The following is a 23,259-nucleotide window of genomic DNA, read 5'->3' as shown; positions in this document are numbered from 1 at the left end:
GCCGAGAGGAAACCTCTCTGCGTGGGAGGCAGTGCCCAGATTGGGCTGGAGAAGGCAGCGATCTCCCCAGGACCCACAGAGCCGAAACCTGAACCCCTCTGCCAGTGGGCCTGGGGGCCAGAGAAGCAAGTCCTTTCTGGTGGCTGCTGGCACGCAGATGAGTTTCAAAACCTGGAGTCGACGGGTTTATTCACACCGGCTGTTTGGCAACAGGGGAAAAAAGAAGACCCAAATCACCCATTTGACAGCCACGGAGCCGTGAGGGTAAGCCCCGTCCAGGGAGCCAGGCTCAGACTTGCTGTCGTGGGACACCGTGTCCCACTCAATGCCCAGGCCTCTCGCAGGGGCAGCAAACCAACCCACCTCCCACGCTCTGTGCTGCGGGCAGGGCACGGGAACGCCAGCCTCACGTTTCTCCTGCCGCCTGCTCCAGCCACGTGAATGTAGGAGCAACGCGTCCCTCCTACGTCAGCCTTTGGTACTCGACTCAAAGTGGCTGCTAAGCTGAACCAGAGACAGCGCCAGACAGAAGCCTTCAGTTACTGGAGCCAATATTGGCTGCGTGCGGGTTTATAGGCCTGGATGGGGGAGTCTAGCTTTTCCTTTGTAATTTAAATCTGTACTTTCTAGTGCTGATTCCAGGTCTGTGCAAGCTTTTATTATGCACCATAACCTTTATGGACCCCCTGTCACTTGTGACGAAGATGCGGCCCTCTTCAAAACAGTGACTTGGGAGCACGCAGGAACGAGGCGGCAGCTGTCGGCGCCCCGCATTTTGGAGTGACACAAACAGGAGCAGGAATTTTGAGAGGCTCTTTTACCAGAAAAGCAGGTTACCCTTTTTTTGCGGTAGCTGCCATACTTGCAACAAAGAGCACCCTGAATAGGCCAGCACGGAGCATTATTACACAAATCAGCTGGAAACTTGTACCTTCGAAATTGGACATATTTGTAAAGAACAGAGAAAGCCTAAAAACACAATGTTGGTGACGATGAGTCCTCCAGAATGTAAGAGGTAAAACATCGCTCTGAATGTGTTTGTACTTCCAGACCTCCTTCAAATTAAAAATCAAACGAGAACGATCATGTGAAAACATCTTCAAATTTGGCCAACAGGTTTCCTTTCCAAACACAATCCATATGGGGCTGCCTTTGCCAGTAAAGGCAGGTTTGTCATGAACACTCTTCGGATATGAAGCCTACCACTTCTATGAATTATGCACTTTTCATTTGGTTTTAAATGAAATCACTCAGAAATGTACTTCTGAGACCTCCAGATGGCTAGCAGTGCTTTCTGAATGTCTCCTGCTTCTGGTGGGGCCTGTCCTCATCGTCCCTCTGCGTGCACAGTCGCACCAGGGAGGGGCGCAGGAACTGCACACAGACCCCCACCAAACAAAGAGCCCGTTTCTCAACAAGGTGTTTCAGGTGTTTGCTGCCACCTGATTAAATCAGGCATCCACGGTGCAGGGAATTCACCAGGGAGTGCCAGCTTTGGGTCTGCTCCGTGTGAACCACGCTCCTCAGGAAACGGTCTCAGCCAGTGGCAGACCTGCCTGCTCTGGGACCAAGCTGCGGGTCTGGAAATCACGGGTCTATGCAAACAATAAACCAACTCCTCTGTAGGCAATCGTACAGCTGACACTGCTGGGAGTGCAACTGTCCATAAAGCCTGTGGCCCTCCAAGAGGAGTTTCACTGAATCCTTGACTTGGGACACGCCCTAGGAGTGAAGTCCCTGATCAGGACCACGTCCTTCCGGCAGATCATGCAAGTGACACGTATGTGCAAGCGGCACATACGCTCCATGGACGTACCGGAAAGGAACTGTTTGCAGTCTCACAGGCTCTGACCACACTCAGCGGAGCGGTGGTAGGTCGTGTGTTCAGGTCCCACAGAATTAGGCCCGGAAGGGCCCTTCTTGTCCAACCGCCTGACCAACCTTCTTGTCCAACCGCCTGACCGAGGCATGGTCATCCCTGTCTTGCCATCTTGCCTGCTAGCTCAGCACCACATCCATGATGACTTTGGTGCATTTAAAATGAAACATGAATCGGATCTGGCATGGTCAGATTTTTGAGCGACGTATGGACATTAAACATGAACCTGTCATTTGATTTTGCCTTTGGTGACCATTCAGGAGCCTGATTTGCTTCTCATGAGACCGCGTGCCACAAAGAGCTGCTCCAGCGCAAGTGGTATTACTAAGCTAATGCTGTAGGGCCCTGCGCACCACCTGGCAGGGCATGTTCACAAAGAACAGATGTGCTTGGATGCTCCCTCCCCGTTCACCTAACCCACTGCCAGCACCCACTCTCTACAGCGTGACACACGGGGCTCACACTTGCAGGAGTGGGAGCACGTAAGGGCTTCTCTGAGGGGGAAATGCAGCTGCAAGACCACAAGGCAGGGTAACACTGAGAGCAGTAGATTAGAGCCTTTCAGTCTAATGTGTTTTTGGGGGGGTTTTTGTTGCGGTTTTTTTTTTTAAAGTGTCACATTGGGAAAAACCAGGAAACAAAGCCTAATTTATTTTGAATTAATGCAAGGGTTTGGCCAGGATCAATATAAAACTTATACCTACTAACTTGATTGCATAATGCCTTTTCCTTATGGCCTGTAAAAGCCAAACCATTTTGCATGGTAGAAAGAAAAAAAAAAAATAGGCTGCCACTGAAAAGCAAGAAAATCCCAATTACAAAGTCCCCAAGTTCCTAAACACATATCGCAAAAGTATGCACAGCTCTGCGGCATATGGCAAATCAATTACTGGTTGAAATTTTAAAACAAAAACATGGTAAATGTGCTGCAGAAATAATCAAGAACAACGGTTTGGTTTAGATTACAGTGGCCACTAGAGTTTTGAATACAATTAATCATCATTCCAGGCAATGGGAAGCCATATTGACACTTATTCCTAATTTGAATATTTAATTAGGGTGAAGTTCTTCATCAAATTATCACAGAACTGGGAGGAAAGCCTGGAAGATTTAAACAATTACTACTTTAACCCATTACCACCTGCTTACCTGTGAGCTCACGAGCGTGCATACCCGTGCTGCGAGGGAGGAAGATGTTTGCACAGAAAGAAGGGAATTCTTGATAACCCACGGACTCGACCTGAGCAAGGGAACGGCGCTGACACTTACCACTGTGTGGTTTCTACTCAGAAGAAGTCAGACCGAATGTGGTTTCTGATGCTCTGCACACCTGGGACTACTTGACATTAACCCTTAGCACAAGGTCTTTAATTAGCTGGCAAGAACTTCTCCCATGCCAAGCCTGCCTAGGGAGCAAGACCTCTGGGCACGGCCAGGTTAGGACGTGCACAGCTTGGGCTGTCAAGCTGTCGGGACTGCTGCAGGGTACACGGGGGGCACTGCCAAAGCGGTATAGCAAGGTGGGGTTAGCAGGGGCTTCTTGCTGCGGTTGCCACTGCCTACGGACAAACCAACTGCCTACCCACAGGCCTCGCTCTCCCGGGAGCGTGGGCAGGGATGGAGCAGGCATTTCTCTGCTCAGTTCCTCTGCTGTTTGCTCCTTCCTATCAGCATCACTTTGCAGCCTGGCGACCCGTCCCGGAGACCTCCTGCATGGCTCGCAGCCCAGCCAGCGCCACCGCTCACCCTCGGGAAACGAAGGCGGCTGGCTGAGGCAGCTGAGGCAGGTTTATCAGATGCTGCAGAAGTGGCGGGCATCCCTCCAGCTGCAAAGGAGAGGGGCTGCCGGGCTGAGCGTGAGCCGAGACTGCTGGTGCATCGCTGCTGAATGGCAGGCACCCGGCCTACGTGCAGCTCACCCTTGCTGCCAACCGTGCCGTGTCCCCAGGGCAGGCAGGGACGCGGCTGCTCTCCCCACCAGCGGAGCAGACGCCTATCGGAGGCACTCCACAAATTGGGGCACAAGGGACCGGGTTTCAGGTGCTGCTCGCTCCTGCGGCCCAAGGCCAAGCGCACAGGGACCCCTCCCCAAGCCATGCCATGCCGTCTGCGGGCTTCCTCTCTGCGGAAGCCAGCTCCGCGCTGGAATTCGGAGCCCTTCCTTTCTGCGTTACATTAATCCATATAAGAAAATCTCTTTTAATGAGGAGTGATATAGTTACAAACTCTCTAGAGCCATAATTAGAGCAAACTAATTGAAGTTGTGTTTTGACACACTTTCCAAATTCACGGGTGCTGCATGACATATTCACAACACTGTTGCTGCACAGCCATGGCGACAGCAAAATGATTAGGCTAATAACGCTTATTTGCATTCTTATCATGCCAGCAGCATGCCGTTAAATACTGTTTCAACCATTGCTCGTTCACTCTGAAAGTTTCCACTGAAAGATATTAACAGTAATTATTAGTACTTTGCTGGAATCTCTAATGTTAAGGAATGGCAACTCACATTAACATACACAAATGCCAATTATTTTCCTTCTGAATTGTCACACGCATAAGGGTTTTTTCCCCTCCCCACGGCATTGAAGTGACAAGGTGGACTTGGAGTTTTATGGCCTTTGGAGAGCGAGGAATGCCTGCTCCGCTGAGACGGTAATCAGGGGTTTGGAACAATTCTCCCAAGACGCACACAGCACAAATCGCTTTGATGCAGGCACCAAGCCGCACAGGTTTTAGAAAGATATTTTCCCAAACAATTAAATATTCATGTTTCCAGAACAATCCAAGGAGGTACAGCAACTAAATTCAGTGCAGAGAGTGTTAATCTCGCTCTCGATTGTAGCTGCTCCTTGTCTCATTAAACGCCCGGAACAGCCCTACGAAGAGCAGCCACGGACGTGGCACGTACTAGGAGACGTCCCGAGCAGCCTGTCAGGAAACGGGGGCGATGCGCATGCATTACGGCCAATTTGGGTTGCTTATTTTACAGAGACTTGCACAGAACGGGTCCAGGGATGCCCGACAGCTCCAAACAACAGTTATTAATGACCGTCTGTGCCAGTCGTGATGAATTGCTTCTGAAGTTAGGGAGCAAATACTTATAAAAAGTAACAAAGGATCATGAGGGGAAATGCCAGATATCAAAGGAAGCTTCATAATTCACTCCAAAATATCAACAATGCTCAGCACAGGAAACAAGAGCGACTTTTTAGCTTCCAACTGCACCGGATGAACGTGGCAGAGATCAGGCAGCACGCAGCACACCGCCTCAGGCTGCGAACGAGCAGAAACGGCGGAGCCCTGCACAGGACTGGTGCACGGGACGAGGTCCCGCTGCACGCCCAGGTGGACAGGAGAGCGGTGCTGCGACGGCTGCACGGCCGGGCAGGAACACCAAACCGGCCGTCTTCCCTGCTCACGCCTGGTTCCTGCTGCAGGGCACGGGGACGAGGCGACACCAGGACACCCAGCGCCCACGGGAAGACTCTGGCTCCCACCAGGGAAGCATAGACGGTTGGTTTTTGAAGCGTGCGCTTTTCCCCGACAGCTTCTCGAGAGTCGCTCGTTTTGCCACAACCCTGTCTCACGGTAAAGTTTATGGAAAACGCCACGGCAGCTTTCAGACCCAAATCGCCACTACGCACTTTATGCGCAGCCCCTCACTTCTGGTGCGCTCGAGCGGGGCGATGCCGCCGCGCCTCTCGCATCCAGAACGACTGCCGCAAGACACAAAGCAGGGAGCGCAGCGTGACGTGGGGTAGTGGACTTCACTCCTACCTACGTAAACCCAAATATTTAAATATCTTCTCAAACCTCACGGTCCCTTTGCCTAAAGCAAGCAACGTACTTGCTGGGCCCATACTTCACCCCCTTCCACACTACTAATCTAGCCTGTGTTTCCGACACCCACGATTCTCATTTCTAAAAGCGCAGCGCGTGCGAGAACAAAGGGAGGGACCGAGCGACTCCTTCCACTGGCTTCGCTCCCCGGGTGGGACGAGGCCCCCTCTCCCACATGCCTATGCTCCAGGTCCCGATCTCCTAAAATTGAAAGCAGCACTTTTGAAAATGAGTAAATTGAGCAGAAACCACCAGCTGCAGCCCTGGCAGGGCCTGGCGCAGAGCAGACACCGCCACCCACGCCCAGGGCCAAGCCCAGGGCACGCTCCTGCGGCCCGCCTCCCCTATCCTGCGCGCTAGCATGGCTCAGAGACATCTAAGCAGCTGGAATGGAACAGCTGCCAACAGCAGAGGAAGAAAACCCTGCAAGTTTAATTTCCCCAACTTGAAAGTCTGAGCTGCAGCCCATTAAACTATTATAAGCTGAGCGCTGCATCAAAGAGCTCAGACTTCACCCAAAGTACGAAGTGCTTATGAAGTGGTTGTCGCCGACGAACAGCCCAGGGTCTCTGGAGGCTGCCACAGGGAGCGCGGCGTTGCGCAGCCTTCGCCGGTGCATCTCTCGAGTCAGCCGCTCGCACGTAATGAAGGGAGGGGCGGCGGCGGGGGCCACCGCGCAGCAGAAAGACTCCAAGAAGATCAGCTGCAGCGTGCAGGCTGCCATGGGAAATCTCAAATCCTGACAAATGAATCCCAACACAACTATGCCCAGGTCTGGAAATCTCACCGAAAACCAGCTCCTGGCGCTTGAACACTTTGCTTGCAGCAAATGCCAGGGGTCTCTGAGGACACAGCTGGGGGCTCCATGCAAAGCCACTCACGCCAATGCAGCGATGCTACGAGGCGTTCCCATATCAGGCCCCAGCAGCAGGAAAAGCACCTCCCAATGCCGCCTGCCCAAGCAGTCCCGGGAAGAGCACGTCACCACGCAGAACTCATCACCAGCCCCGTTTCACCCAGAGCAACAGACTCCAGGAAAGCCTGGAAAAACATTAAACACCGGGAAAGTGATTGATTTAACGCAGAAAACATCTGAACACGGCCACATACACTTCAGGGTGAAATCACCGATTACAAATCAAGAGTGGCAGAGATCATATTAAATAGCAGACAACACAGAAGTTTTAGGAAAAAAGCTTCCCGACTCCCCTACGGGGCTATTTAATAGCCAAGCATGTCGCTCCTTTGAACAAAGGCCTGCAGTCTGCACTTAATGATCTCAAGCTACGCCCTAATGGGAACGTGCCGTTAGGAATACCGTTACTCCAGGACAGGGGCTCTGCAAGACAAACGGCGCTCTGGCAGGCCATGCGCTCCCTCCCATCTCTCAATCCACCAGCAAAATCAGCTCAATAAATCAAACTTCTCCTCGCTGGAGCTAACGTCTTTATCTCTCGGCTGAGGGGGGGCTCCTTGAGGTTGGAAACCGCTCGCATCACATGTTTTCCTAATCACCATCTTCTACCACTAAAACATGCTGGATGAGGATCAAGTCTCACACTTCACATTGCCCAGCAAGGTGGGTGCAGCACCCTAACTACCTCCGTATGGGAAGCAGCCTCTGGATAAGGACGCAGCAGCACTTCTTCCCACCGCCGGGATCCTACGTGCTGCGCAGCAGAGTGCACGCAGACCCACACCCGCTACCCGTGGTGGGGGACGACGGGCCCTTCCAACAGCGGACGTTGCCTTATCGATCCCGAAGGATTTCATCTTCTGGACATACCTACTAGACAACACTTTTCCCCTCTGCCTGGTTTCCAAACTGAAGAGGGACTAAGCACTGCCTGCTGCATCTTCCCATCAAAGAGTATGTGGACCCGGGGCGTTGTTGGAAGCGTGTCAGAAAAGTGGTTTCAACAGAGAGCACATCCGGAGCTTTGACAAAACATCCACTGGAAAATCCAGGGTCCTGGAGAGAAAAGCATCGCGTTTGCTTAGACTTTCAGAGGATTTTCAGCTCCAGGATGCAACTTCTGGCCAGAATCAGAGAGGAAGAGACCCCTACCCAGAGGCAGGCAACAGCCTTGGGGCTAAGGCGCTTGTCTGGGCCGGGGGAGACCCAGGTCGAAACCCCTCCTCGGCAGGATTCAGACCAGTGACTTGAGACCTGGTCACCCACAACCTACGTTAAGGATCCCGATCCCCCAGCTGCCGGCTCTCTCTCTCAAAGCATTTCTGAAAGAGCTTGGTTTGACTCCTCCTTCTCAGAACAGAAAAAAATGTTGAAACCTGGAAATTTTCCATGAAACAGTTCCTGGCTTTCCAGCTAGCCCCGTCGTAAACATCTGGAAAAAGGACGAATTGGAGAGCGCTACCTCGAGATAATCTGTGTCGATACTTTACAAGAAAAAATTAAAAATGCTTCAAGGTTTTCCTTTTCCATACAATTAATCTCTCCAGGAGACGCACTGTTTCGTTATTACAATAAGCCTGAGCTCTCTCACGCATGTATTGGTAACATATCATTGACAGCTAACTATTGCACACAATCATTTTCCTACCTAAATCCAAGTATTAACCATCTTCCAGGCCACGTGACGTAGCTCTCACATGATCGGGAAAGCAAATCAGTTAAAAATCAGACCCCTCTGGAAGTCCTCGTCCCCCTGTACCAACTGCAGTTGGGGGCAGAGGAACAGGAACAAAGCACTTCCTTCTACCAAGCAGCAGCAACTTGGCCGCTCAAAAGACAACCAGGCGCACAGGAGGAACACACACCTGCCTGCTCCGACTCCGGACCACTACCCATCACACCAGATCGGCGCTCCCGGGTACACGGTGCAGCTGGACGGGTACGTCACAGCAGCATCGTGCGCCAGACCGGAGCGAGCGGGGAACAGCTCGCGAGTGCTGCGCCATCCCCCACGGGGGTGAAAGGCTTGTCCGGCTCGGCAGGCCAGGCGGGACCGGGCGCCCAGCTGGAAATCTGACCAGGCACCTCCTCGGGGGCCCGCTGACCCCACAAACCCGGCGCTCCCCCCAGGTGCCGGGCACGCAGGCCTTTCCTCTGGTCTCTGCTGCAGGCCCAAACACTTTGTTTTCAGCAGCTTTCCTCCACCAGTGCCCTGCCCAGCGGGGTCCGACCGTGCCCTCTGCCAGGCCCCGTTTTCAAGGGGGCTCTGCCGGGCGGGCCAGCTTCTGGACTCCTGGATCTCAAAGGGCAGACCAGGCTGGTATGTGATCCCCTCGCACCCGCTGCTCTCGCTTCTCTACGGTCGTGTAAAAAAAGGCAGAGGAAAAGGCATAGAGCCGTGCCACCCAGCCCGTGGGGAGGGTGAGCTCTGCAGGGGCAGAGAGGGGCTCCCACTGCCCCAGTCCCATGCGCTGCGAGCCCAGCCTGGCACGGCACGCGTGAATCCAGGCTGCCTGGGGGAAGGGAAATCCAGCACAGTTCCCCCCGCCCGCCCCCCACAAGCCATTAACCTTTGGATGACAGCCCCGCGAGCTGAATGACGGAGCGGTTCCAGGGTCAGTGCCGAGCTACATTCTCAAAACCTGACATCAACAAGCAAAAGTTGTGACTGAATCCCGGTCTCGCCGAGAGGAAGATTAAACGCATGTGACACATCTTTTGCAATCAAAGCGTTCCATTTCCCAAAGTATCTGTCACAGATTGATAACATCCACGCAAAAAGTTAAGTGCAATTATGTCTGTCACTGTAAAACACACTCGGCAGCGGTGAGTGACATCTTCCTTGAAGCTGACAAATCGTTCGAAGATTGTTTGAACGATTCTGGCGCTGGCTCCAGCGGCACCCTGGGAAGGAACCCGGAGCGTCCGCGCAAGCCAAGGAGGCCAGCGGACTCGCACCGCTGCGGGTGCCAGAGGTCAGGGCCCCAGCCCACAGCACCGGGGTTCAGGTTATGGGGGGCGCTGAGCACTGGGCAAAACTAAACGCGGCTGCACAGGGCCCTCATCACGCTGGTAATGGGGCCCTTATGCCATCAACATGGAGCAAGGTCTCTGACACATACGGGTGGTGCCCACCCTTCCACATGCTGTTTACACCGGGCAATTAAGGAGCAGCGCTCAAAAGGCAAGGCTAAAATATCCATCATGAGCATCTGCTCGTGGAACACCGCCTACCAAGCTCCCCAAGTCGGGAGCGCAGAGCAGCGGCACGGGGGAAAGCGAGCGGCAGCTGCATGCAGGATTACTGTTAACAGCAACTCCAGGCAAGAGAATGGATGCTTCAGCAGCAGCCTCCAGGGCAGGAAACTACAAGAGCGTTTCTTCAGGCTGCCATCGACGCCAAGAGCCTGACACAGTCTGGGGGGAAGACCTGACGCTGTGTCATCCTGGGAAGCACAATGGCAGCTCACCAGGTCACACGAGAGCACAACGTGTCATCCTCATGGGTGCCCGTGGGGCCTGGAGTTTGGGACCATAAACTCAGACACCTGCAGTAAGGGGCCCGGCCGATGCAGCTTCCTCCTGGTGACTCGGCGTGCGAAGGTGAGGGGTGTAGAGGTGTGTTTCTACCGCAGGCACCGCTCCCGGAGGACAGCGCCAGGCGGGCCCTGGAGCTCAGGGAACAACGATTCCTCCACAGCCTCTTGGGGCATGGAGGGAACGAGACCGCGTGCCCTTCACGACTGTCCCTGGAAAGGGCTGTTGCAACCGCTAGATGAAGCACACAGCTGAGCTGCTGGACGCAGAAACCAGGTCAGACAAAGTCCCAGGGACCTACTTCCCTGCTGCCAACAAACCCTGGGGCAGAGGTTAAGGACTCCTTGACCTTGCCCCCATCACTGGGAGGAAGAATGAAATGCTGGGGCAGCACTAAGATAAGCCCGGGGCTGCACCCTCCCTGCATAGCACGGAGGGCCTGAGGCAAGCGGGGCCTCGAGGCCGAGCTTTCGGCAGAGCAGCAGCGTCCCGGCATGGAGTCTGCATGCTCCAGCATCACTCGCCGTCAGCCACAGACACGTCTCCTGAATCGGAGGAGGACGCCTGGCACAGAGCGGACAACTGCATGCTGTAAAGAGTCCTCCCGTATGGAAGGGCTCAGCCACACGGCATCTACCTGGGTGTTTTACTGCTCTGGTTTATATTCGTAGCACTCGCAATGATTGTGAAGCACCAAGGCTTCCTGCCGGCTGTTGTGATTTAAAGGCACAGTATTCTACACAGCTAGCCAGAAATAAGAGAGTGGTTTTAAATGTCTGACCATCCTCACAGGAAAATCCCACTGGGGCAATATTCTCTTCTGTGCGCTGGTTCAGTCTGGGTATTCACCGCACAGCTCGCAGCAATCTTCTGCTGCTGCTGTTGGCATATATCCATGAGGAATAAAATGGCAACTGGCTACAAGCATAATCTCTTATCTCTATGGTCATGTAAAACTAAGAGGTTACTTCTGACTGCAATCTTCCATGGACATTAAGCTTGAATAACTTACTACTCTGTGGATAAAGTGTTAAAGCAGCTTTTCAGGTAACATATGTTTCCTCTAATAAAGAAATATTTGCAGGATGCATCTTTATATACATTTCTATTTCTAAAAAAAATATATTGGATAATAAATAATTGGTGTAAAAACAGACACGCGAGACGCCTTGAGTGATTAGCTGTTGGTGTGAAAGTTACCTGTAAATCACATGTGGGGCACGAGAGTAGAGCTGGCTACAGACAGGTGGTTTTTACTAGGAGGCATTAATGTAACATTCAATTATTCCACCACATACCGGCTGTTTTAACTCAGCCAAATTAGAATACATTTTATATTGACTATTTTGACATTTGGTTTATTTGGCAAGTAAAACAAAACTGATCCAATTTCCTTGCAGCCATTGTAAACCATAAACTGTACAACAAGAGGTTATAAAATATATAAGCCTTGTAAACTCTTCTTTTCAGACTGTCGCTGATGCTCTGAGCTCCAATCCTGGCCCTGTTCCCAATGGCTCTGGAGCTGTTCTACATCCCTCCCTGCTCAGCCATAAAGCGACCCTTTCACACTTAGCGATTAAGGACAGCCCCGGACGTTGCCTTGCTCAGATACGTTCTCTCTTTACCATGGAAACTTGCCGTCTTGTTCTCACAGACAGAAAACGCTGTTCTCTGCTGTGAAGAGGAGACGTCTCCCTTTGCTCTTGTGCGGCCTGCTGCTACACAGCTTGCACCCAGCGGCACTGTGAAACAACACTGCACCTCCACGTGGACAGACCAAGGGCTCTGGGCAGACGCCCACTTCTTACACCACTGCCTACTAAGCCAAAGGCCCAGCTGCACCTTGGGTGCCAGACAGCGACCGGCAACACCAGTCCCTTCAAGACAGAGCAAAACTCTCTGTGAAATAACTTGTCAGATGCAAGCCACTGAAGATGGCCGAGAAGTCCCTGCGATATACTGGCTTGCAACAGTATGAAGGGTCAAGAGCTGCATGCAGCAGCCTTAACGAGGAGGAAGTTACCATAGCTTACCATTCAGAAACCTTCTATGGGTCATTCCGAGACTGCCGCTCTTGAAACATCCAGTTGAGCAAAATATATGAGGGTCTGGGCAGTATTTTCTATTCATGCAATACCTTGGGGTTCGTATGCTACACAGTCTCAAAGGAATTCCCCCACCTCCTTAGAAATAAGAGCGCTAAACATTTACTTTAGCACTGTAAACCTATCTGCAATACCAGCTGTGCATTCAGAAACCCTGGCACAACAGAAGGCATGTACTCTATAAAAGCACTGCCCAGAGGGCTCTTGGAAGGACCTGTGGCAGCTGCACGGGGCAAGAGTCTGGGAGAGACTCCTCGGTTGCAGGACCCCTCTCCCCTGGGGTGCAGGGCTGTTTCCAAATAACTTGTAGCACGAGATGGCTTGCCTGCCTGGCTTTTGAGACTGCTGTGCTTTGCCCAGGAGATGCCGGGAAGTAACTATAAGCTACAACTGTGCTCCCGTTGTTCTACAGAGGGATTACACGCACACATGCACGAACAGGCACACACCTGGCACAGCCGACTGCAAGGACAAGGAGTGCATCAGCAGCCCAAGTGGGGCCCTGGCACTGACACGCGTAGGGTGAGGGCAGGCAGCAGTCCCTGCCATTTGTCGGGTACAGCCCAGGGACCATGGGGCCACGGCAGAAGGAAGCAAGCCTTGTGCCTCGCAGTGCAGGACGATTAATTGTGGGGCTCAGGAAACAATGGTCCTTTCTCTTCATACAATCAACTTCACTGTGCGAAAGCCATTCTGCAAGCCCACCTGCCTCTACCTATCCAGCTGTGATGGGGGAGGTGGGAGGTCCAGGTAGCTGGACTGGCAGACCTGCTTGCACCGAGCTAAGACCCAGTGATCCTCTGCACACAGCTCAAGGCACAGGAAGAGGAGCAGCTGGAAGCAGCATTACAATACTGCTGCTGTCTGCCGAGGGCTGAGAGCGTGCTCTTGGCTGTACGAGGCACACGATGCAGGCCGCTCCATGCGCAGAACTGTGTGCGGTCTGAACTAGGCTGGCTGAGACCTGCTCGGAAGCCCCGGGGGAAGGAAGTGCTCTTTTCCTTGGCGCGTTTCTTTTTCCGTTCTGTCTGGTTTACCACCAGCTCACCCCACAGCCACATCTGTGCGTCCTCCCTACATAACACCCATGCCACTTCCCAGGAAGCCAATGTTGGGGACGACTGCCCCTTCCCCAACACAAAAGGGCGGGCTGTGTAATGATTTATTTTAGGACACTGCCTGTGATCCTAGCCCCACTGGGATGGGTACCAGCAACTGGGAGCTGTGCCGCTCCACCAGGCAGGACAGAACAAGCAAGCAAAGGCAAAAGCAGCAGAACCTACCTAGGGAGGTTGGGAGCTGGTGTCGAAGCCGGTCCTTGGGAAGAGGGAGTCGTGGGCTGTGAAGATTCGTGGTTTCGTGGCACCCTGCCCATCCGGTACCAAATGCCCATATTGTTCAGTTCCCTTTGTAATTAAGAGAGAAAAGCCATTAAGGCTACTAGTAAATGCAGCGTATGCACACGGCTATCAAACATGTGTAATCAGAACCAAGCTAATTGCTACAGAGGATCAATTAATTCTTACACCGAGCTTGATAATCCTTTGCACTTATACAGCACCATCCCATTTACAAACATTAATTAACACTTATAAACCCTCACTTAAGTCCTGCAGGAAGTGACAGTGCCTGGCTTTGGTACCCGCTCCCCGATGGCAAACGTGGCGGTGGAGTCTGGATGAAGAGGTACTCACCCTATAAAAGTGTACTGCGGAGGAGCTTGCTTAGACCTGCCCAGGATTCGGATATCACAAATCGCAGCCTCTGTGGAGTCTCGAGGGATAAATTTAATGCACAGCCTCTTCTTCCTGAAAGCCATTTCCTCTGCAAAAGCAACCCAGGATGGAGGTTGGTTTTTATGCCAAATCAGAGTATAAGCGTTATTTATCGCCTCTTCAGGTTTTATGCAGATAGGTACGGCAGGGAGAGGAGGCAGACACCAGATGTGTCCTAAGAGCCCTGACCACTGCACAGTGCTCGCCAGGGACTGCAGGGCGGTTTGCTAATGTGCGGCCTTCTGTACAGCACAGGAGGTTTGCTGTTAAGCACTGCAGTAAAGCATTGCTTCTCTCCACACCAGCATCTACAGAGAAGATTAGATGCCACGCACCCTGCAGAGCTTGAGCCTCTGCACAGAATTGGTCAGGCTATTTTTCACACTTCCTATGTCATCCTCTTCCTGTCGTCTCTCCCCCAGGAGCATTCCTGTCACTGAGCAGTGGATACCAGCCTCTTGGGCCTTCTGCAACAACCCGTGTTTGGAGCTGCCACCGTGCCAGGTCTGCCCCGGACCGCGGGGGTTTCCACTTGGCCATTCTTAATAGGTAACGAGCAGAGGCAGCATGAGTGTACAGTGCCTCCCACACAGCCCCAGTCGCCACGCTGAGGGGAGCACTCGGCAATGTGCTCCCACCTTGTGCAGCCAGGGAACAGGAGAGAAATCTGTGGGGGTCACCCGACTCCAGTCCCCTGAGGCAGCCCCCATCCAGGGGGCTCCAAGGCCCTGCCTCTGCTGGGGGGTGAAACCAGCACAGCTGCTGCTGTAGTAGAAGCCCCAGTGCAAGTCACTGGGGTCGGCCACGTCAGCGTGGCACAGCGTGGCCGTGCGGGAGGTTCACGCGGGGCCGCTTCCTTCGTACAAACCCCTCCTGCCAGGCCACGCTGTACGAGGGAACTAGCTGCAGCAGAGGTGCAGCTTTCCGCGGGCTCTGCACACGCCCTCCCAGCTGGGCTCCACTTCGCTGCCGTCTGCTGCAACCTCTGATCGTGGGTGCTCCTTTGTTTTGCTCTGCCCTGCCCTCGCTGCTCTCGCTCTCCTCCCTCTGTGGTACCACGGCAGAACCTCATTAGCGTCCTACGCTGCATCACAGACGAGCAGCAGAGATCTTAAATAAGGCCAAGCCCTCGCACACCTCGCTCAGCACTTTTCACCCAGTTCCATGCTTCTGGCTTTTCTCCTCTTCATTTAACACTCCCGTGGCCTGCTGCCAGCCCCTCACTACCCAAGTCGGCACGAACTCAGTTCTAAATTCAGATTTCGGGAGACATGGTGCCGAGTGCCTTACTAAACCCAACAGTCCCGTTACCCTTCCCTGCTGTATGAAGAGACCAACACACTTCCTCTGGCAGGGTCACTTCCTTATGGGTCCCCAGGGCTGATCAACTCCTGGCTCAAACACCGAGCAGAGGGATTCTCTCTCATCGTTTGTTCCATTATCTTCCCAGGGATTAAAATGAGATTTGCAAGGCAATAACTGCCAGATCCCTCAAGGATCTTTGTGCCTGCCAGGGCTGCCGGGGCCTGGCAAGCCCCTGCACAGGCTCACCCTGCTTTTCATCCCCAGGGCAATGTCACTCCTGCACTGGCACAGCACAGCACACCACAGGCTGCTCAGCACCAGAGCTGCAAATGCAGGTCAGGCTGCAGCGGGTGAAGGCAGAAGCCTCCAAGTGTCCCAGAAAGCAGCATCTGGGGTGGGGGGCAATTTGAAACAAAAGCAAAAAAAATGAGCCCAGATATGGGCACTGAGTAGGGCTGTGCTGGAGCAGGCCCCAGTCCCCACGTAGACCGGCGGCATTCCCCTCTGCCTGGGGATGCAATGCACATTCTTGTGCAGGCCCAGACAAGGACACCGAGAAACCAGCATGCGGATGCAGGTGTGCTGCGCTCCGAGACTGGCGCTCCACCTCAGCCCAGACCTGCCATGCAAGACCTGTACGGGGGCCCTCGAAACATCACAGACATTGATAGATAAGCAGGAAGGCAGGAGTTCAGACACTGAAGGCAAGCCTGCAAAGTACCACCCCCCAGTGGGAAATACTCATCCTTCAGGCACTTTCAAACCTGAACCGTCTAAAAGCAAACAGCCCCGCTCCTGCTGTTTTGCAACCTGCTTTTATGGGACGTGTAGATTTGCCCCACCACTTTCCTCCAAGTGTCTGACCCCCCTCTTCTCGGGAGCAAGTGTGGATGCTATAACCTAAGTGTGGACTGCCTGGACCTGCTGGGCAGCACCAGAGTTAGCACCTTCTGCGATTAGCCCAGACGACAGGGAAAGAAGAGAGAACACAGGGAAATACACTGCCACAAACTCCACCTGGGACAAAATTAGTGGCACGTGTTCTCTCGCTGCCCCGACATCACGCAGTTAGCGGTATTTGTTTTTGTCTTCCGCACTGTGCAGCATTTGCTGCAGACCCGGTTTAGGAGCTCAAGCCATTAATTACACAGGCTTAAGCAGAACTAATTTTAAGTAAACATATTATAAACAGTCAATAGAAATGCATTCAGTCATGCTAATGGAAGCATGGAAATGCACCACTTATTAACACAACTAGTGCCTCCGCTTTCAAGGGCTGCACGGGTTGCAATCCAGTACACGTAGAATTAATTAGTCTCTTCTCCCCCTCCACCATGGGCTTAACACCACCAAGGTATGAGGAGGTTACTCCCACAGCATTAGCGTGAGAAGCCAGTGGTTTCCCTGGTTGTGCATGTGCTGAGGACTCTGCCGGGGAAGCAGTCCACGAAGGGTTGTAGGGCCTTCTGCTTGTAGGACGCTGGCTCCTACTGGACCTAAGCTGGCTGCGACTGAAATGCCATCCCCCTCCGACTCCATTCAGCCCTTCTCTCACTCTCACGCACACGCACGTATGTGCTGGGCTGGATTCCTTTATCACTGGTTATCTGGAAGCACCTGTGAGTTCAAGAAAGGGCCAGGGAGCCCCCTTGGCAACACCACGGAGTCCTGCAGCCACGCCTGGCCAGCTCCTCTCCGGCCCTGGGGAGCTAGCAGAGATGCTGCAAAGACCCACTGTGCAGCGGGCTGGGGGCGAGGGGGGACAGCACAGGGATGGGGGGAGGGCAGAGGGCCTGGCCAGGCATGCATTTTGCTCTTGGATCACCTGAACATGGGGTTTCCTTTGGCTGGAGCCAAGGCCTGAGTCTATCTGGCAACAAGAGCCAGCTCTGGGGGAATGCTCCCCTTTGCCACGGGGAGCGGAGGCTGGGGGGAAAGGAGCAGTGCCTGGTGGGACCCTCAGGCACCCCTCCTCTCCCCAAGGCTAGCAGGCTATGAATGGTTCACAGAAGCGACCGCAGGCCATGCCCAGCCACGCAGGTGCTGCGGGATAACCAGAGCAGCACTTCCGCAGTGACTCACGCAGCTTCTAATGTTGAATTTTGACTCATCCTTAAAAGCTTCTCTACTGCACTGCTCTCAGGGGCCCGCCATTCCCAGGCACCGCCCGGCTTTGACAGGGCAGGGACGTGAGGCACCAAGGGCCTTTTGTTCAGGCAAAGAGCTCCATGAAATGGCAGGAGCCAGCACCACAGTGCTGGTGCCCGGCTGGTCACTGCACCCGCCTGCCCTGTTACTTCCAGAGCTGGAGCAGAGGGTGCAGTCTGTGCCTGGGACATGGGAGGTCTTGAGTGAAATCCCCTGTCACAGCTTCGCTCGCGATGCGAGCACAGCCTGCAGCCGTGCCCTGGCAGGCATCACCTAGCGCTGCCTTCGTCTGCTCTGCCCCCACGCTAGCCGAGTGCTGCCCCCACTGCACCCGAATATGCAGAGTGTGGCCAGGGCAGCTGCATTAAAATGCCAGAGAAGACACCATGTCGTCATTTCCTGCTTGTTAAGGCAGCCTGAGCCCCTTCCCAGGGCCAGAGGCAGGTGTTGAACTCCACCCTGGCCCTGGTCACAAACAGGCACAAGCGGCAGGTGCCTGGGCAGAGCCAGCTGCTGACCGATGGGGAACGGTGACAGCACCAAGACACTTACGTGTGTCAACTGTCTCCTGGATGGGGATGAAGCCTACAGGCAACGTGTCCTTGATATCGATGAGCTTCATATCAACCAGGACATTGCCCAAGTGGCTCTGCAGAAAGAGGAGAAACAGCGGGCTGTGACAACGTTATGCATCCAGGCGCAGCCTCCCCCTTTCCAGTGGGACGTCGACCTGCCTGGTGAACTGAGTGGTTTACCAGACCACATGTACTGGAGACAGGGCAAGCAGAGGCCCTACAATCAGCTAGCAACTGGGCACCGTACAGTCCATGCACTGAGCAATTATAGCAGCTTTCTCCACGTGCGCCATCTCCTCTCACTGTAAGCCCTGCCGGACACTGTGGGGAGACAGGCCACAGTCCTTCTCAACCACTAAAGCAAAATGCTGCGGCTAAGCTGGCCATGGCCTGAGCGCTCCACATGGCAACAACCACAGGATGTTTACATGGTAGCAGTGGCAGGAAATGTTAACGTGGGCACAGCCAAAGTTACTGTGTGCATCTGATAATTAGCGCTGAATACATATGGCGCTAGCTCCAGAAGCAGGCAAGCCCACTGCAAAGTAGCGCGCCATTTGGAATGATAAACTCCATTTGGAATCCATACGAATCCTGAACCAGCGCCGTGTCCTATTAATCAAGGTTTGAAGAGCTAAAAACACAATTTAGAACGACAGCCTCCATAATTGTCTAGAGACTGGATTTTCTTTGCAGTTCCCATTAAAGCTAATATCGCTGCCAGTATTCTGATATGGAAGAAAAACACTCTTTAGTTACTACATGGGCCATTATAAACATAAGTGCAATACAAAGCACAATTAAAAGATCATTCTGAGCTATCAAACTTAGTCAGTATATTTTATCCTTACTTGCTGCTAAGTGACATGCACAGCTTTCATCTGGGCAGGCAAAATACTGCAGACCAAACACTGCCTTCTGGTTATTATGCTGGAACCATTAAGCACATAAAGAAGAGGGCAGGGCTGTTTGGGCTGGTTATACCTCCCGAGCAGTGAAAGTAGATGTTTTCTTTTCAATCACTACAGTTTACACACAGCGCCGTGCCTCTTTGCGAAAGCAAGCAGTGCCAGCTTCCTAACGTCCGAGTGCAAGCCGGTGTCCCGTATGGATGCGGTGACAGGCAGATCGCGCATGTCTGCTGGCGCATCTTTCATTTACCTGCGCTGCCTGTCCATGTCACACTAAAATGGGACTTCCAGCTGAACTGACGGCATTTTCCCCACCAGCAGCAGAGAGGCAGCAGAACAGACTGCACGGAGCGTGTTAACCAGAGCAAGGCCAGGGCTGGTGCGGAGTCTGTGGGATGGGTTTGAGAGAGGGCCCAGCAGCGCACACTGGCTGAGCTGAGCTGAACTTAAGAAGACCCCTGTTTTAGAGAGCAAGGCATGGGAAAGGCTGATCAAACGCAGCGGCCCGACGGCCAGCGCCGGGGAGGCCAACCTCTCCGCGGCAGGATGCAACGTGCTGCTGGCAGCTCTGAGCACTTTTAAGCCTCAAAGGTTCCAAGTCTGTGCCGAGTCCGTGGCATCCCGCCAGCCGCTCCGGGGGGAAGGAGGAGGGGGAGAGGGGCTCCCACAGCATTAGCCTGGGAGCAGGGGGGAAAGGGGAGTTCCCAGCAGAGAGGGAGTGGTTCTCCCGTGCTTCCTGCCCCGGTGCTGCCAGCCAGCCCTGCAGCCAAAGCAGCAGGAAGGGGATTAATGCTGAGTGTGCTTAGCGGAGGGGCCAGCGAGTACTAGCAGCACAGCGCTGCCTCGCCAAGCACCGAGTACGCGGCCCTGCACGGTGGCAGCGACGGTCCCACTCAGCACAGCCTGCGGGGTCCACAGGGGCTTGTGACAGAGGCTGACAAGCACTTGTGAGATGCGCTGTCAGAAGGGACAGAGGCGACTCCTCAGCACCCGGGGAACGGTGAGGATGATTAACACCAGGGGCAGTTTTATCCAGTGGCCCGCAAGCATGGAGGAGGGCCGGATGCTGGCACGTGGCCCTGATTGCACAGCTCAAATGGCCTGAAGACAAACCAGCACACCAGGAAGGGGGCTGTGGGCAGCTACCCGGGGCCAAGCCCCATGTCAGTCAGCTGTTGGCTGCAGAGCTGGCGGTGCGGCAGGAAGACCCCATCAATCCTCCCTGCCTCACACTCCCTTTAACCTGCACCTCATAAACAGGAGGAACGTATTCCCAAACCTCGTTGAGCAAATGATTCATGACCAGAGCCCAACAGGCACCGACTCGGGGCATTTATATCGTCCCTGGTAGCCAGCGCCTGCTACTGTCCTGTAATTACTTCTGACAGCCTCGTGTTTAAGGTAGCCATAGATAAACTGAATATTCAAGTGATCATAAATCCTCCTGTTTAATATCCTCCCGACCTGGTCTATGGCTATTGTTGCCACAGGGCTTTAGGACTGGAGGCAGAATTAAGCATCTTCTCCTGGAAATGCTAAGTGTTTGTATTGTACTCAGCTGACAAACATCCCAAGCCAACACGAGGCATCAAATCACATGCCTTCCCCTCCCAAAAGCACCCTGTCCCAGGGACACCCTCCACAGGACACACTGGTGGGACATGGGCTCCTCTTCCTCACAGGAGAAGCAGGCAGGCAGGCAGCTGCTGCCTATAGGTGCAAGCTGAGTCCCCACACTGGTGGTGGAGGATGCAATCGTAGGGTGGATGCATGCAAAAGCTGCCAGGAGATGTGGGCAAATGTTCCGAGAACAAGCACGAAGCAGCGAAGGTGAGGGAATCCTGTTGGGGAACGGGGCAGGGCCCAGGCCTGGAGCCTGGTCAGCCTGGCACACCCTCCTCCAGGGCGAGAGCCTTGTGCCTGCTGTCCCTGCCAAGCCAGTGGCTGACCGATGCTGGCAGCACTGCCTGCTGTGATGCCACGCGGGGCGGCAGTGCCAGCCAGGTGGCAAACCACGAAACAGGCCCAGGGATTTCTGTGCACTCCTACTGCAGCAAAACTGGCTGGGATTTGCCTTCCATAGGGATAAGTGGCAGGTGAGGAGGTGGAATAACTTAAACCACAGAGATTAGATCTTTGGGCTTTCCTACTGACTCAACCCGACTTGGCAAAACACCTGCCTCAACCACGCGAGCTCCCTGAAGTGAATCATCGGAGGGCAAGGAACATGCCAAGCTGAGACGCTTCGCACGCTGGCACTCGGCAAACACTTACGTTCTCTTTTGAAAATGCTCTGGTGAAGCACAGGTATCGTGTGACCTTGGATTTAAACAAGCCGTCTTTCCAGAGGTCGGCATCCAGGCCATCTGCCGTCTGTGAGACCTGCACAGAGGGAGAGAGGGGACACGTGAGCAGGATACCGCTGACGTGTGCGGCACAGGTTCCTCAGGCCCCTCCTAATTAATGCTGCCCTGGACATCTCATTAGCTTGTTTCATAAGGTGCAATGCTGGGCACTTCCAAGAGGAAGAACAGACCCAAACAAAACACCCCCTTTCTCAACACATGGTCTCTGAGGAGGAGACTGATTAAAGACACCCTGACAAAAGCTATTCTAACGAGGGCATGGCAACTCTGGTGAGCGCGACCAGGCAGCAGTTTGGAGTCAGCACCTCCGGGCGCTCATTTCCACTCATGTATGCAGGGGGCCCGGTTCTGCAAGACAGGAGCACCGGGCTGTTTTAATGAGACATGGAATTGTCCTCTCCAAGGTGAGGAGCCCCCAGCAACAGGCAGGGAGGCTGAGCAGGTGCGCTGTCCTGCCAGCAGGAACACTGCAAGAAGCCGGGCCACAACGCTACAGCAAGTGCATCCCCATTAAATCATGCCCCAGCCACTCTGGCTGCCAAGCAAATGGGAACTTTGGATGCCCCTGGAGCAGGAAATACCCGTTTAGAGGTGCACAAGAACTCGTGGCCGGGAACACGGGTCCTAAATGCAAAGCGCTCCCAGGGGAGCCCCGTTCCCAAAGCAAGGACTGCCATGCTAGCACCCTAGCCATCTTCACCCTGAAAAACAGATCAGCAGCTCAGCCGTGCCTGCTTCAGGCTGGAGTTCCTGGTTGTCCTTTGAAGTCTCCTAGCTCTGCACAGGTGGCTCATCTCTGCAGCTGGGGCAACCACCATCGCACCATAGGAGATGGCCTACACTCGCTGCCTGCCTCTAGTCACGCAGCCTGGGGCACACCTGGCTTGCCTTACCCACTCCCAATGCACCTCGGTGAAGGATCCACCCTCTCACTTCTGTTCAAAACAGAAGCCCTCTTACCAGCAGAGAGGAGCTGGGGCTTTCCTATGGGAACAGGCACAGAGCTCCACACCTCGGGGAACTCTTCCAAACCCAGACAAACATTGTCCCAAGAGGTTTGGGAGAGAAACAAAAATTCAGGCCCTGACAAGAGATGGCACCTGACAGCCAGCGGATCACCAGGATCTCCAGAGAAGCCCGCCAGAGGCTCCGCTGGGGAGACCCATGACCCAGGTGCTGGGCCGACATTCACACGGAGGCAGCCCATTGTCCGGGTCCGTGCAGAGAGGCCGCTCTGATGAACACGAGGGCTGCAAGCAAAGCCACAGAGCCAAGGGAGCATGTGCACAGGCGAATGGCTTATGCAGCTCAGGGCACCCAGGGGCTTTAGGACAAGTGGGCAGGACGCTGCTTCCCAGCATCACAGCCCAAGACGGTGCTGGTCCAGCATTTCCTGGGTGCGCTGTGCTCCAGACCGTCCCGTGCTAAGCCCCTGAGCCTCGGGCTGGGTGACGCTGGCCCGTGCAGCACACCAACCCTGCCATCTGCAGGTCAGTCCCTGACACGGCTGGCAGAGGAAGGTGCAGCCATGGAGCAGAGTGGGGGGCCATCCTGGGACCGAGCTTGCAGGGGACGCCGGCTGCTAGTCACTGTGTGGTGCATCTGCCGGTCACTCGGAGCAGGGAGGGCAGGCATGCCAGGAGCGGCAGAGGAAGGGGAAGGGGACAGAAGAAGCCAGGGGGATGGCCTGGCTTGGTAGAGGCTGAGACAGGAGAGAGGGCACCATCAAGCAGGCTGGCCCCAAGATGCAAGGGGAGGGTGGAACAACATGTAAGGGAGCGAATGTGAAGACAAACATCCTCTGCGGGCCCCCTTGGAAAATGCCATCACGAATCAAGCCTTGAAGCCTCACCTTAAATCAAGCTTGTCTCCTGCAACAATCTGCTCCCGCCA

The 23,259-nt window shown here is 54.2% G+C and overlaps 1 protein-coding gene across 3 annotated transcripts in view; it reads right to left on the bottom strand.

The window, feature by feature from the left end:
• MVB12B (multivesicular body subunit 12B) overlaps window positions 1-23,259 on the bottom strand; it is a 75,724-nt gene that overhangs the window by 43,420 nt on the left and 9,045 nt on the right. For all 3 annotated transcript variants that reach the window (XM_059715760.1, XM_059715761.1, XM_019495317.2), the window contains 4 exons: window positions 21,275-21,382; window positions 18,067-18,163; window positions 13,981-14,110; window positions 13,570-13,692 (listed from right to left, as the gene is read on the bottom strand). In XM_059715760.1, coding sequence (XP_059571743.1) covers window positions 13,570-13,692; window positions 13,981-14,110; window positions 18,067-18,163; window positions 21,275-21,382 — 458 coding nt within the window. The remainder of the gene's footprint in view (window positions 1-13,569; window positions 13,693-13,980; window positions 14,111-18,066; window positions 18,164-21,274; window positions 21,383-23,259) is intronic.

The sequence above is a fragment of the Alligator mississippiensis genome, chromosome 12, assembly GCF_030867095.1.
Source record: "Alligator mississippiensis isolate rAllMis1 chromosome 12, rAllMis1, whole genome shotgun sequence".
NCBI lineage: Eukaryota > Metazoa > Chordata > Crocodylia > Alligatoridae > Alligator > Alligator mississippiensis.
This window is presented reverse-complemented; position numbering and strand designations above follow the sequence as displayed.